This window comes from Sapajus apella, unplaced genomic scaffold (assembly GCF_009761245.1).
Source record: "Sapajus apella isolate SASKATOON/1434 unplaced genomic scaffold, GSC_monkey_1.0 scaffold77, whole genome shotgun sequence".
Classification (NCBI taxonomy): domain Eukaryota; kingdom Metazoa; phylum Chordata; class Mammalia; order Primates; family Cebidae; genus Sapajus; species Sapajus apella.
In genome coordinates, this window is record NW_022437017.1 from 908,693 (window position 1) to 923,377 (window position 14,685).

The following is a 14,685-nucleotide window of genomic DNA, read 5'->3' on the forward strand; positions in this document are numbered from 1 at the left end:
CTCAAAAAAAAAAAAAAGAAAGAAAGCTGGGAGGCAGAGGTTGCAGTGAGCCGAGATCACACCACTGCCCTCCAGCCTGGATGACCGATGAGACTCCCTCTCAAAAAAACAAAAACAAAAACCAACCACTATAAATTCTAGCCCTCTGGCCCTCCAATCTCCCAAGTCACGAATGACAAGTCAGGAACAAGGTTATCGAAACAGAAGTAGAGAATACACATTTCTGCTTTTTCCCCCAGCACACAAATTAGGTGGTGAACACTTTTGATGTTTTCTTGCCCTATGCTACTGAAGACAGTTGTATGAGGAAATCAAAATTGTAGCTAGAGTCATTTCCTTTAAGGGGAAACAAACAAAAAATCCCCTGGCTGGAGGGAACAGAGCCAGCTGAAAATGAATGAGAATTCAATTCATCAGCCGGGCATGGTGGCTCAAGCTTGCAATCCTAGCACTTTGGGAGACCGAGGTGGGCAGCTCATGAGGTCAGGAGTTTGAGACCACCCTGGCCAACATGGTGAAACTGTGTCTCTACTAAAAACACAAAAATTAGTGGGGTGTGGTGGCATGCACCTGTAGTCCCAGCTACTTGGGAAGGCTAAGGCAGGAGAATTGCTTGAACCTGGGAGGTGGAGGTTGCAGAGAGCCGAGATCACGCCATTGCACTCCAGCCTAGGCTACAGAACAAGACTCCGACTCAAAAAAAAAAAATCAATTGATCAGTGCTTTTTCCAAACAAGGTGGGTATTTTCCCAAGGGTGATCTCAGCGATAGATTTTGTTTCCTGCTGCTTTTAAGAGAGAATGCCTGACTCTGTCACTGTTTGCTGCTGGTTAGTTACATCTGCAGTCCCTTAGCAACAAGCTATTTGCTTGACAGTTGGTACAGAGTGTGGAAGGCAATAGGGACATCAAAAAGCCCATCCAAAAAAAAAAAAGCCCATCAAAGCACCAATAGAAGCATGCAGCAACAGACTCATCTCGAATTGGATATTATCTGGAAGGAAGTCTACGATAAGAGCAGGAATAAGGAACAGAATTCCCTCCTGAAATACCACAGGGGAAGAAAGGAAAAAAAAAAAGGACCAGAATACCCTTCCAGGTTTTCAGTCTCAACAAAGCTCACCCTATTTTTTCCCAGGGTTCCCTGAAGATAGGCACTTCAGGAAATGACACGGGAATTGTCCTGGGACTCGCTAAAGCAGACACAACTCCCTTATTCAAGTTTGGGTGAGCCATTCACATGTTTGACGATGAGCTCATCACTGTTGCCTGATTTTGATCTAAATGAACGCCTGTGGTTCAGATTTCAACAACAACGTCCCTTCCTAAAGAAAACGGACAAGAAACTCCCCGCTGGATATGCCTTGAAGCCATCTAGAGCCTGTGGTGGCACGGCTAGGAGCGCTAGAAACACACATCACCTAGTTCTCAGAAGTCTGGAGGAAAACATCAGGGGTGCAGCCTCCTTGACAACAGAAGAAGCGTCACATTCTCAGTCATCCCGTGAGAGAGAAAACTAAAGTGATGTACAAACAAGGTCTTGCTTAAGACTTCCTTAGTAACATTTTCTCTTAAGGACGAGGTTGATTGGTGAGTGAAATACAAGTTATTCCAGTGCCTCACTTTCTTTTATAAAATTGGGTGGCAGACTTTGGGAGGCCGCAGTAGGAGAATTGCTTGAGGCCAGGAGTTCAAGAGCAACCTGAGCAACAAAGTGAGACCTCATCTCTATAAAACGTTAAATAAATAAATAAATATAAGAACAATCATCCGTATTTCACTGCATCCTCCCTCCCTCTCTGGCCTCCCAGAGGAAACCGGTGTGTTAGTTACCATGTGAATTTCAACAGTTCAAAGCTCTCCCTCCAATCAAGGCCAACCCCTTGCCAATGAAAAAAAAGTTTCCTGCCATCCTTGTGTTCATCAGGCAATCCCAGTCCTTTCCCAGGCTGGGCTGGTTTTCAGGAGGGAAAGGGCCATGTAGCTATAGTCTAGGGCGAGGCTGTCTCTCTGCAACTAATTTAAAGCTACCTAAAAAGCTCTAACTCAGGATCATGTACCAACAAGTCTCTGTCGAAATCTAAAATCGAATCAATTTCCACCAAAAGGAAAAATCGCCACTTGGACAGCAGAACCGAAGCCATTCACAGCCTCTGAAGAGGCGAGGCCACCCCAAGGGGTAGGTCCCAGAGGGTCACTGCCCCACCGCGGCCGAAGATCTCGGCTGCAGACCAAGGAGGGGCGGGGAGATTCTGAGGCAACGTTTCAGCCTCGGAAGAAACCGAGATCTTGAGGGTGGCCGGGGTTCCCTCTATGAACTTGACCGGAGCTGGAGGGGCGAGGACGGCCCCCAGGACAAGGTGGGGATGGAGGTCACGCCACAGAGCACGGGGGAATCCGAGGCCTTCACCGGGAGGACCCGATCGAACCGAGGGCGCCTCCTGTATGTCGCGGAGGCGGTTCTGGGGTCCCGGGAGTTGTCGCCGCCTTTCTGACAGGAATCGCACAGGGACATGGGGCCTCCCGGTATCCGCCTCACCCCGGACAAGGTGCGGCTCAGACTTACGCGCCAGCCCCGCCCAGCTCGTACGCAAGCCCCGCCCACCGGACGCCCGCCTCCACTCCGCGGCTTCCCATTGGACGAGGGGAGTGGCTCGAGGCTCGCCTGATCGGACTGAAACCAATGGGATCCGGGAGGCGGGCAAAGGGGTGGAGGCAGGGGCAGGTGGGCCCCAGCCCAGAGCACGCGGCGGAATCCGAGGGTGCCCCCAAAGCCGATCGAGACCACTGCGCCCCTGTCCGCGGGGGCCTCCAGGCAGGGCATCCGGGCCTCCAGTCGCCCTCGCCCCCAGAAGGACTTAAGGAGTGGGTGGTTGCTCCTTTTAGGACTGGAGGTCCCCATACGCCGCTCTGAGTTAGAAAAGGGGGTCCCTGCCGGGCGCGGTGGCTCGCGCCTGTAATCCCAGCACTTTGGGAACCGAAAGCGGGTGGATCACCTGAGGTCAGGAGTTCGGGGCGAGCCTGACTGACACGGTGAAACCGGCGTCTCTACTAAAAGTACAGAAATTAACCGGGCTTGGCGGCGTGCGCCTGGAGTTCCAGCTACTTGGGAGACTGAGGCAGGAGAATCGCTTGAACTCGCGAGGCGGAGGTTGCAGTGAGCCACTGCACTCCAGCCTGGGCGACAGAGCTAGACTCCGTCTCGAAAAAAAAGAGAGTGGCCCCTTACCCGGTGGAGACTTGGGGGAGCCGTGCCCCGTTTCCCCGAAGTCCCTCAGACTCCCTCCAGCCGTTTGGGAAGGACCTCGTGCCATTATCCCACAAGTGTCCCAGGGATGGAGTGATTATTTTTACAAAATAAATAAATTCCCAAGGGCCCCCCAATCCCGGGGGCTCCCTCTCGCCCTGAGTGGGCGCCTAGAGCAAGCCTTACCTGCAGCCCCTGCCGCGGCGAGGAGCAGGGCGACGGTCCAGCGCAGTTCCCAGCCCCAGGGCGCCATGATCGAAACCTGTCCCAGGCAGTGTCCCGACCCGGATCACGGCCTGCTGTGTCCTGGCTGGAAACCCCGACTGCCCCCGAATGCACCCAGGGCTGGTGTCATTTACAGCATTTCAAAGTGAGGTTCCTAGCAGGGGGAGGAGTTTGCAGTGGGGTGATTTTCAACTGTCTTCACCTCACAGCGAGAGGAGGAGTCTCGAACGGCCGATGTGACATCGCGTTTTTAACCCCTGAAGCTCTGATGATCGCTCCAGTCCATTGAAAGTGTCTCCAGGGCAGGCGGCTTGAGTTGGTATGTTTGGGTCTCTGGTGAAGAGCTGAGTCCCCCCAAAATTGGAAATGCATCTTCTGAAAGATCCCCCTGACATTTCCCGATTTTTAACTGTTAACGCTTCTTTTTGTTGTCCACAGAAGGGTAACAACAGCCTTTCGAAATCCTCTAATAGCCTAATGCTCTCTGCCTCAAAAGGAAAACACCGGAAATGGTGGAAACTTGCGCCACTCTCTACATTTGCCTTTTCCTTTCTAGGAATTGTATATTGTATATTGTTTTTACATGATTATTCCAAATCGCCTTATAACCAGTCATCAATAAGGAATTTAAATAAAATCTTCACAGGCCGGGTGCGGTGGCTCACGCCTGTAATCCCAGCACTTTGTGAGGCCAATGCGGGCGGATCACCTGAGGTCAGGAGTTCAAGACCAGCCTGGCCAGCATGGGGAAACCCTGTCTTAAAAAAAAAAAAAAAACTTCACAAAAGTACAGCAAATACATGTATTTTGTTTTTGTTTTGTGGGATCCCGCCTTTGGATGAATTATGAGGATAAACATCTGAAAAATCGATTGTACAGATACCTGGAATCTGGACATGAATATTGATTTCTCCTTTTAGGATAAGGAGTTGAACAAACAGAAGAGTGGCTTCCTCTCCCTCAAAGCAAAATCAAAACAAAACAGGGCTTTCACAGTTGAACTTGACCCCCTATGCCACAGAGAGCTGGTGGAGACCAACTTTTAGAATTGAGTCTCCTTGGGGATTTATGGGGTTGCCGGAGGCCTCTTGCCAAAAAGGCACGTTTGAGAAACTTGCCTGAACCCCACACAGGGCCGGGCAGTCTTGGCAGGTTCCCCCAGGAATGAGGTGGATTTCTCCCGGGTTTTGTAAACTGACTTTGGCAGGGAGTGGTAACCTCTCAGCATGATTTTAGGGAAACCTAAGAGAGGAGGTAGAAAAGGGACAAATTGAACTCTCAGAAGGAAAAAAAATAATTAATCGCGGAGAATAATTGTTTAAATTATTTTTATTATCTTTTTTTTTTTTTTTTTTTGAGACGGAGTCTCTCTCTGTCACCAGGCAGGAGTGCAGTGGCGCGATCTTGACTCACTGCAACTTCTGCATCCCGGGTTCAAGTGATTCTCCTGCCTCAGCCTCCTGAGTAGCTGGGACTGCAGGTACATGCCACCATACCCAGCTAATTTTTGTATTTTTGGTAGAGATGGGGTTTCACCATGTTGGCCAGGATGGTCTCCAACTCCTGACCTCGTGATCCGCCCACCTCAGCCTCCTAAAGTGCTGGGATTACGGGCGTGAGCCACCGTGCCCGGCCATATCATTATGTTTTATTATTATTTGTTTATCATTATTTCCACCTAGGCTGGAATGCAGTGGTGTGATCATAGCTTTCTGCAGTGTCAACCCTGGGCTCAAGGAATCCTACTACCTCAGCCTCCCGAATAGCTGGGACCACAGGATAGCACCACCATAACTAGCTAATTAAAAAAAAGTTTTATAGCCGGGCGCGGTGGCTCAAGCCTGTAATCCCAGCACTTTGGGAGGCCGAGGCGGGTGGATCACGAGGTCAAGAGATCGAGACCATCCTGGTCAACACGGTGAAACCCCGTCTCTACTAAAACCGTAAAAAATTAGCTGGGCATGGTGGCGCGTGCCTGTAATCCCAGCGACTCAGGAGGCTGGGGCAGGAGAATTGCCTGAACCCGGGAGGCGGAGGTTGCGGTGAGCCGAGATCGCGCCATTGCACTCCAGCCTGGGTAACAAGAGCGAAGCTCCGTCCCAAAAAAAAAAAAAAATTAAAAAAAAAAAAAAAAGTTTTATAGATGGGTCTCACTATGTTGCCCAGGCTGGTCCTGAACTAGCCTCTTGCAATCCTCTTCCTCTTGCCTCAGCCTCCCAAATTGCTGAGGCTGTAGCTGGCAGTATAGGCATGAGCCACTGTGCCCAACCCAGAAGAAAAAAATGATAAGAATTTGTGTCAGTCACCATGCCTGACTAATTTTCCTATATTTAATAGAGACGGGGTTTCACCACTTGGGCCACGATGGTCTTCACCTCTTGACCTCATGATCCTTCCGCCTTGGCCTCCCGAGGCTTTCACGGTGGGATTTCCATGGGACAGGCATGCACGCGTGCGAACTGACAGGGCTTTCCAGATCCATGACCTGGCAGATGTCTCTGGCTCGACGTCCCCCATCGGCTGCCTGACTTTTATTATTATTCTTATTATAATTTTTTTTTTAATCTTTTAATTGGGCTCGCCTTCCCACCCATGTTGCTCAGTTGCTCGGGCTGGCTGGCCTCAAACTTATGGCCTATTTCAACTTTAGTATTATTGTTGTTGTTCCTATTATTTTTGCGAGGTATGTGGTGGACGCCACTGCCACTTAGCTGTGTTGGGAAACTCTGTTCTTAGAACAAATTTTCATACTCTGTGAAAATTTCCCCTTCAAACGGGCATCACTTGAAAGATGGAAACGATTTAAAAAATAAAGAGAAAGACAAAAAAAAAAATTGTGTCAGTGAAGACTCAGTTTCAGAATGTGGCCTTGGACACATAAATGAGCTTTCCCAATCTGTAAAGGGGCCATCAAAATGCTTGAACCTACTTGACAGTGTCAAGGATAAATTGAAATAATTCGCAATCATCTAGGAAAGTTTACAAGGATAGGCAAGTTCTTTTTTTTTTTTTTTTGAGACGGAGTTTCACTCATGTTACCCAGGCTGGAGTGCAATGGCGCGATCTCACCACAACCTCCGCCTCCTGGGTTCAGGCAATTCTCCTGCCTCAGCCTCCTGAGTAGCTGGGATTACAGGCACACGCCACCATGCCCAGCTAATTTATTTTTGTATTTTTAGTAGAGACGGGGTTTCACCATGTTGACCAGGATGGTCTCGATCTCTTGACCTCGTGATCCACCCGCCTCGGCCTCCCAAAGTGCTGGGATTACAGGCTTGAGCCACCGCGCCCGGCTAGGCGAGTTCTAAGACATGCTGCAGCACTTATAAATGAGTCCCCATTGAATCCCATTCCTTATGACATTTGTTGCATTAAACAAAAAAAGTGAAGGCTGGGTGCAGTGGCTCATGCCTGACATCCCAGCACATTGGGAGGGTGAGGTGGGAGGATCACTTGAGCCCAGGAGTTCACAACCAGCCCGAGCAACACAGCAGGACCCTGTCTCTACAAAAATAGAAAATCAAGCTAGACATGTTGTGTGTGCCTGTAGTCCCAGCTACGCAGGAGGCTGAGGTGGGCGGATGGCTTGATGGGAGGTCAAGGCTGCAATGAGCTGTGGTTGCGTCACTGCACTCCAGCCTAGGTGACAAAGTGAGACTGTATCTCAAAAATAAAGATAAATTTAAAAATGCAAGGCCGGTCGTGGTGGCTCACGTCTATAATCCCAGCACTTTGGGAGGCCAAGGCGGGTGGATCACGAGGTCAAGAGATCGAGACCATCCTGGTCAACATGGTGAAACCCCGTCTCTACTAAAAATACAAAAATTAGCTGGGCATGGTGGCACGCGCCTGTAGTCCCAGCTACTCGGGAGGCTGAGGAAGGAGAATTGCCTGAACCCAGGAGGCAGAGGCTGCGGTGAGCCGAGATCGCGCCATTGCACTCCAGCCTGGGTAACAAGAGCGAAACTCCGTCTCAAAAAAAAAAAAAAAAAATTTAAAAATGCAACTTAAAGCAAAAAATAAATAAATAAAAATTTAAAAAATCAGTGTCAGGCCAGGCACATTGGCTCACACTTGTAATCCCAGCACTTTGGGAGGCTAAGGAGGGCGGATCCCAAGGTCAGAAGATCAAGACCATTGTGGCCAACATGGTGAAGCCCCATCCTACTAAAAAAAACAAAAAACAAACCAAAAATTAGCAGGGCATGGTGGCACGTGCCTGTAATCCCAGCAATTTGGGAGACTGAGGCTGGAGAATCTCTTGAACCAGAGAGTCAGAGGTTACAGTGAGCCGAGATCGAGCCATTGCACTCCAGCCTGGTGACAGAGTGAGACTCTGTCTCAAAAAAAAAAAAAAAAAAAAAAAAAAAAAAGTCAGTATCTCTGGGTTTTTTGTTTGAGACAGAGTCTCGCTCTGTCACCCAGGCTGGAGTGCAGTGGCGTGATCTCGGCTCACTGTATCTCTTCCTCCCAGGTTCAAGCACCACTACACTCCAGCCTGGGTGACAGAGTGAAACTCCGTCTCAAAAAAAGAAAAATTATAAGGCATCGGCTCAGTGTGTGCCATGAGTCCACACCTGGTGGTAGACAGGCCCAGAAAAAGGTTCCAGGAGAGGGACTCCCTTCCCAGAGGGCACTTGGCTTAAATAGTCCCCAGAGCTAGAGGTCAGCGCAGTTCTGGAAAAGAGCCACAAAAACTCTGAAAAGCACATTCCTGGGGTGCCAAGGCCTGGCCAAGGTTTCAGAACGGCATTCACCAGGCCCCTGACCTGCCTGCGAAAATCTCAGGACTTCTTTCCTGCCTGCCACGCACGGACACGGTCATACACGGCCCTGAGAACTGAGTCATGCCGATAAATTTTGCTATTCCTTGGTTTCCATTTGTGCTCTGTAACTAGCTCATAGGGCTCTTGCAAGGATTAAATTAACATATATAAAGTGATGGCCAGGTGCAGTGGCTCACGCCTGTAATCCCAGCACTTTGGGAGGCCGAGGCGGGCGGATCATCAGAGGTCAGGAGTCTGAGACTAACCTGGCCAACATGGCAAAACCCCATCTCTACTAAAAATACAAAAACCAGCCAGGCATGGTGGCAGGCGCCTGTGATCCCAGCTACTCAGGAGGTGGTCGCAGGAGAATCACTTGAACGAGGGAAGCGGAAGGTTGCAGTGAGCTGAGATCATGCCACTGCACTCCAGCCTGGGGTACAAGAGTGAGACTTCGTCTAAAAATATATATACATAGGCCGGGCGCGGTGGCTCAAGCCTGTAATCCCAGCACTTTGGGAGGCCGAGGCGGGTGGATCACGAGGTCAAGAGATCGAGACCATCCTGTCAACATGGTGAAACCTCGTCTCTACTAAAAATACAAAAAATTAGCTGGGCATGGTGGCGTGTGCCTGTAATCCCAGCTACTCAGGAGGCTAAGGCAGGAGAATTGCCTGAACCCAGGAGGCAGAGGTTGCGGTGAGCCGAGATCGCGCCATTGCACTCCAGCCTGGGTAACATGAGTGAAACTCCGTCTCAAAAAAAAAAAAAAAATATATATATATATATATATTTACATATATCACATATATATTTATATATGATATATAAATATATAAAATTATATATATTCAAACATATATATAAGTAGAACTATATGTTCTCTATAAATATATTAAATATATATATAAAGTGATTAGAGGCCAGGCAAGGTGGCTTGATCGCCAGCACTTTGGGAGGCAGGGGCGGGAGGATTGCTTGAGCCCAGGAGTTGGAAACCAGCCTGCGCCACACAGTAAGACCCTGTCTCTACAAAAAATAAGACAATTAGCCAGTCCTGGTGGCTCACACCTGTGGTCCCATCTACTCAGGAGGCTGAGGTAGGAGGATCACTTGAGCCCAGGAAGTTGAGGCTGTAGTGAGCTACAGTTGTACCACTGCACTCAAGCCTACCCAACAGAGCCAGGCTGTCTCTCAATCTAAAAAAAAAAAAAAAGTGGGCTGGGCTTTGTGGCTCACACCTGTAATCCCAGCACTTTGGGAGGCCAAGGCAGGTGGGCTGCTTGAGGTCAGGAGTTCGAGACCAACTTGTCCAACATGGTAAAACGCCGGCTCTATAAAAAAAAAAAAAAAGTGATTAGAGTCACACTCGGTGCATAATGAATACCATATATGGGTTTTCTTTTTTCTGTGGGTGCTTGTGTTGCAACTGCATTTTTTTTTTAATCTCTTTAGCGAAGACCTGCCTGTTCCTGCCTTCTTTCTATGAGGGAGTCAGTAAGTAATCCTGCTGTGGAAGCCACTTTAATTGGAAAGTTCCTGAACTCCCAAAGTTTATCTACTACAACTCAGGGTGGGTGATTTCCTCCTTGTAATAGACAGCCCGCCTGCCCTCGTCCTCACGTTTTCTTCCTCTCTAATTCACCAGGAGGATCCGACCAGAATAGGTCTCTGCCCCAACCAGCCTGGCTTTGTGACAGAGCTGAGCCATGGCAGCTGTGGCCTGGCCTTAAACCCATCAGTCCACAGAGCAACCGTAAGTAACAGCAGAGACCTTGGTGCCTGCGAGTGGGTGGAATTAGGAATCTGGGTTGGCTCAGTCCTCATCAGTTCTTTTCACAAAATGCCCATAAGCCACTTGAGGACAGACCCCACGGCTTGCTGGAATACAGCAATATTAAAATCCCACAGTGGAGGCCGGGCGAGGTGGCTCATGCCTGTAATCCCAGCACTTTGGGAGGCTGAGGTGGGTGGATCACCTGAGGTCAGGAGTTCGAGACCAGCCTGTCCAACATGGTGAAATCCTGTCTCTACTAAAAATATAAAATTAGCCAGGTGTGTGGCATGAGCCTGTAATCCCAGCTACTTGGGAGGCTGAGGCAGGAGAATTGCTGGAACGCAGGAGGAAGCCCAAGATTGCACCAATCTCCAGCCTGGGTGACAGAGCGAGACTCCATCTCAAAAAAAAAAAAAAAATAAATAAATAAATAAATAAATAAAATTCCACAGTGCCTCCTGGAATACAGCAATAGTAAAAGTTGCATAAATATGTGAAAATAAGGCCAGGCATGGTGGCTCATGCCTGTAATCCCAGAACTTTAGGAGGCTGAGGTGGGCAGATCACTTGAGATTAGGAGTTCAAGACTAGCATGGGCAACATGGCAAGACCCTGTCTCTACTAAAAAAGAAAATAAAGGGGGCAGGGGAAGGCTAGGGGAGGGATAGCATTAGGAGAAACACCTAATGTAGATGACAGGTTGATGGGTGCAGCAAACCACCATGGCATGTGTATACCTCGGTAACAATCCTGCATGTTCTGCACATGTATCCCAGAACTTAAAAGAAAAAAAAAAAAAAGGCTGGTGGGGTGGCTCATGACTGTAATCCCAGCACTTTGGGAGGCCAAGGTGCACGGATCACCTGAGGTGAGGAGTTCGAGACCAACCTGATTGACATGGTGAAACCCCATCTCTACTAATAATACAACATCAGCTGGGCATAGTGGTGCATGCCTGTAATCCCAGCTACTCAGGAGGCTGAGGCAATAGAATTGCTTGAACCCAGGAGGTGGAGGTTGCAGTGAGCTGAGATCACACCATTGCACTCCAGCCTGGGCAACAAGAGCAAAACTGCATTTCAAAAAAAAAAAAAAAAAGAAAAGAAAGAAAAAGAAAATAATTAGCTGGGCATGGTGGCACACATCTGTAGTCCCAGCTACTGGAGAGGCTGAGGCAAGAGAATCACTTGAACCCAGGAGGCAGAGGTTGCAGTGAGCCGAGATCACACCATTGCACTCAAGCCTGGGCGACAAGAACTAGAGTCTGTCTCAAAGAAAAAAAAAAAAAAAAAGAATTAACCTTTTAATTTAGAAATTCCACATTGAAATATGCCCAAAAGCATTGAAAGCAGAGCCCCAAAGAAATATTTGTATACCATGTTCATAGAAGCATTATTCAAGATGGTAAAAGGTGGAATCAACCCAAGTGTCCATCAGGATAAACAAAATCTGACGTTAATATAATAGAATATTATTCCGCCTTAAAAAGCAAGGAAATTCATGGTCCGGCGCGGTGGCTCATGCCTGTAATCCCAGCACTTTGGGAGGCCGAGGTGGGTGGATCAGGAGGTCAGTTGATCGAGACCATCCTGGCCAACATGGTGAAACCCCGCCTCTACTGAAATACAAAAAATTAGCCGGGCGTGGTGGCTCACTACTCAGGAGACTGAAGCAGGGAAATCGCTTGAACCTGGGTGGAGGAGGTTGCAGTGAGCTTAGATCCCACCACTGCACTCCACCTTGGCGACAGAGCAAGACTCTGTCTCAAAAAAAAAAAAAAAAAAAAAAAAAACCAGCAAGGATATTCAGACATACTGCAACACGGATAAACCTTGAGGACATAAGGCTATGTGAAATGAGCCAGTCACAAAAGGACAGATCGATTTGACTCCACTTCTATTAGGTCCTAGAATAGGCAAGTTCATACAATAATGATTAGACCAGGGGCTGATGAGAGGAAGAACAGGGGAATTGGGTATGGGGTTTCGTTGTGGAAGATGAAACACTTCTGCAGGTGAGTGCACTTTACTGCCTCTGAACTTGATGGTTAATAAGGTACATTTGAGAGGGGCTGTCGGGTCGGTCTCTGCCCGCGGCTGTGGCGGCGCTGGCGGCTCCATCCTTAGCGGTTCCTCCCGGGGCGGCGGCAGCTCGGTCGACGCCGCCTCTGCCAGCTGAGCCCGCGGGAGCCCGGGACGCCGCTTCCCCGCCCATCCCCGCCCCCGAGGCCGGCCGCCTGGTCTTGGCGCCGCCGGGCCCGGCTTCCCAGCGTGACGGTGAGGCGTCGCTGGAGGACCTCCGGCCGGGCGGCGGGGAGGGCACGCGCAGGCCCCGGGGGTGATCCCGCCGGGCGGAGGCGGGAGCGTGCGGAGGGGGGAGCGTGCGGGAGGCGGGAGCGTGCGGAGGCGGGAGCGTGCGGAGGCGGGAGCGTGCGGAGGCGGGAGCGTGCGGAGGCGGGAGCGTGCGGGCTGCGGCGCGGGCGCGTCGGCGGCCGTCGCTGCGCTCGCTCGCGGGAGGACGCAGGGAAGGGCGTGGAGAGGCTGCTGAGTAGCGTGGGGGCGTGTGGGGAGGGAGCGGTTCCGGGTAGCGGGGGATGGGCACGTGGGTTCTGCTCGTGGGGGAGGATGGAAATCGGGAACAGGTGCTATAATCGTTAAAGGAAAAAAATCTTTGCTTAGGGAGCGAGTCCTCCCGCCATCCCAGTCCTTACTGTAGAGCTCTTTGCATCCAGTTACGTGACGCGAAACTAGTTGGGTACAGTCACTGGATTTAGAAGCATTCCCTGAGTGGCAGTGTGGCTTAAGGGTAAGTGTTGGGGCCTGGGAGTCTAAAGGACCTGGTTTCTTTTTTTTCCCCCCTCTTTTTTTTTTTTTTTTTTTTTTTTTGAGGCAGAGTCTTGCTCTATGGCTAGGCTGGAGTACAGTGGCACGACCTCGGCTTACTGCAACCTCCGCCTCCTGGGTTCAAGCAGTTCTCCTGCCTCAGCCTCCCGAGTGGCTGGGACTACAGGTGTGCGCCACCACGCCCAGCTAATTTTTGTATTTTTTTTTTTAGTAGAGACGGGGTTTCACCATGTTGGCCGGGAGGGTCTCGAACCTCGTGAACCGCCCGCCTCGGCCTCCCCAAAGTGCTGGGATTACCAGCGCACTTGGCCAGGATCTGGTTTCTTAACCGGCAAGCTCAAGGTTCATTTCTTAGCTTCCTTAAGCCTCAGTATTTTCACCCACGAATTAACCAAGAGGTTAATTCATGCCTTTGTATTTTATCCCTAAAAATAGCAACATGAATGTGTATATAAAATGATAGTATTATTGAGTATTAGGAATAATAAGAATGGTATTTGAGAATGCTGAGGCCTACTTGCACTACTTGATGATTGTGGAACTAAAAAAAAAGCGAAGCCGAAGAAATATGTCATTTATGGTATTTATATTCTTGGAAGGAAAAAAGGGCCCTAACCTAAATAATCAAAGTTGCTTGTCAGAGCCCTTCATGACCTGCTGGGAAATTGTACCAAGCTGTGCTTCACAGATTGACTGATTGACCATATCGTTCCAGGTTTTACCACCTAGAATTGATGTTTAGAAATAATGGGCTTGGTCCTTAACAAGATCCTGCTGTATCTAGTTGTGAAATTTCTTTCTGGTATATTTCTATAATCAGCGTGTGTGCTTAGCGTCTTTAAGTGTGAGTAGAGCAGAATGTTGGGGAAAGGTGCTTGGTACGGAGTAGGTACTTTAAAACTTGCCTTTGCTTGGGGTTGTCTCAAAATAACCTTTCATGAAACCCTTACTCTTTATTCTTGCCTTTGGGGAACTTGAAACCATGTTATCAGATTTGAAGGTTCTGGCGGCTCTCTGGGAAGTGTGCTCCTCAGCCTGTTAGCCTGTAGTTTTGGGTGATGTTAGTTGTCTAAGGGGAGATGTCCATTAGGCACTTGGACTTTTATAAGAACCTGCTTGCTCTTTCTGTTCTAGTAGAAGGGAAGGGAAGCATTTTTGGTGGGCTGTCAGAGGAAACTAGGATGTTTTCAGGCTGCATTTTAATGATCACCTTTTGCATTTGGTGTCAGATAAGAAAACTTTGTTCTTCCACAAACCCACTTTGTTACTGCACACAGAGGCAGGATACAGGGAGAGCTTGCGGTTCTTATCGGGAGTGGTAGGTACCCATCGTTGGCTGCTGCCTTCTCTTAAGTTGAATAGAAACAAACGTCTGGGCAGCTCAGGTGACGTGACAGTGTGGAATCGGAATTCCCTGCCTCTTTCAAGATGTGAAATGGCCTTCCTTGTAAATAAGCAGAAGTCACTAAGCACTTGAAAGAGGCTAGGGGAAATTAGCTTTAGGAAATCTTGTATTCCTCCTATTTTAGTTCTGGTTTATTTCCTGTTTTTCAAATCTTGTGACTCTAGGATGAGATTTAGTTTGCATATATTGCAATTTTTATTTTAATGTAGGTAGCGGCCGGATGCGGTGGCTCAAGCCTGTAATCCCAGCACTTTGGGAGGCCGAGGCGGGTGGATCACGAGGTCAAGAGATCGAGACCATCCTGGTCAACATGGTGAAACCCCGTCTCTATTAAAAATAGAAAAAATTAGCTGGGCATGGTGGCACATGCCTGTAATCCCAGCTACTCGGGAGGCTGAGGCAGGAGAATTGCCTGAACCCAGG

At 49.2% G+C, this 14,685-nt stretch overlaps 1 protein-coding gene across 1 annotated transcript in view; it reads right to left on the reverse strand.

Moving 5' to 3' along the window:
* LDLR (low density lipoprotein receptor) overlaps positions 1-3,921 on the reverse strand; it is a 41,109-nt gene extending 37,188 nt beyond the window's left edge. Inside the window, exon 1 of the mRNA XM_032251740.1 lies at positions 3,433-3,921. Coding sequence (XP_032107631.1) covers positions 3,433-3,499 — 67 coding nt within the window. The 5' untranslated portion in view covers positions 3,500-3,921. The remainder of the gene's footprint in view (positions 1-3,432) is intronic.
* Between the last annotated feature and the right edge of the window lie 10,764 nt (positions 3,922-14,685).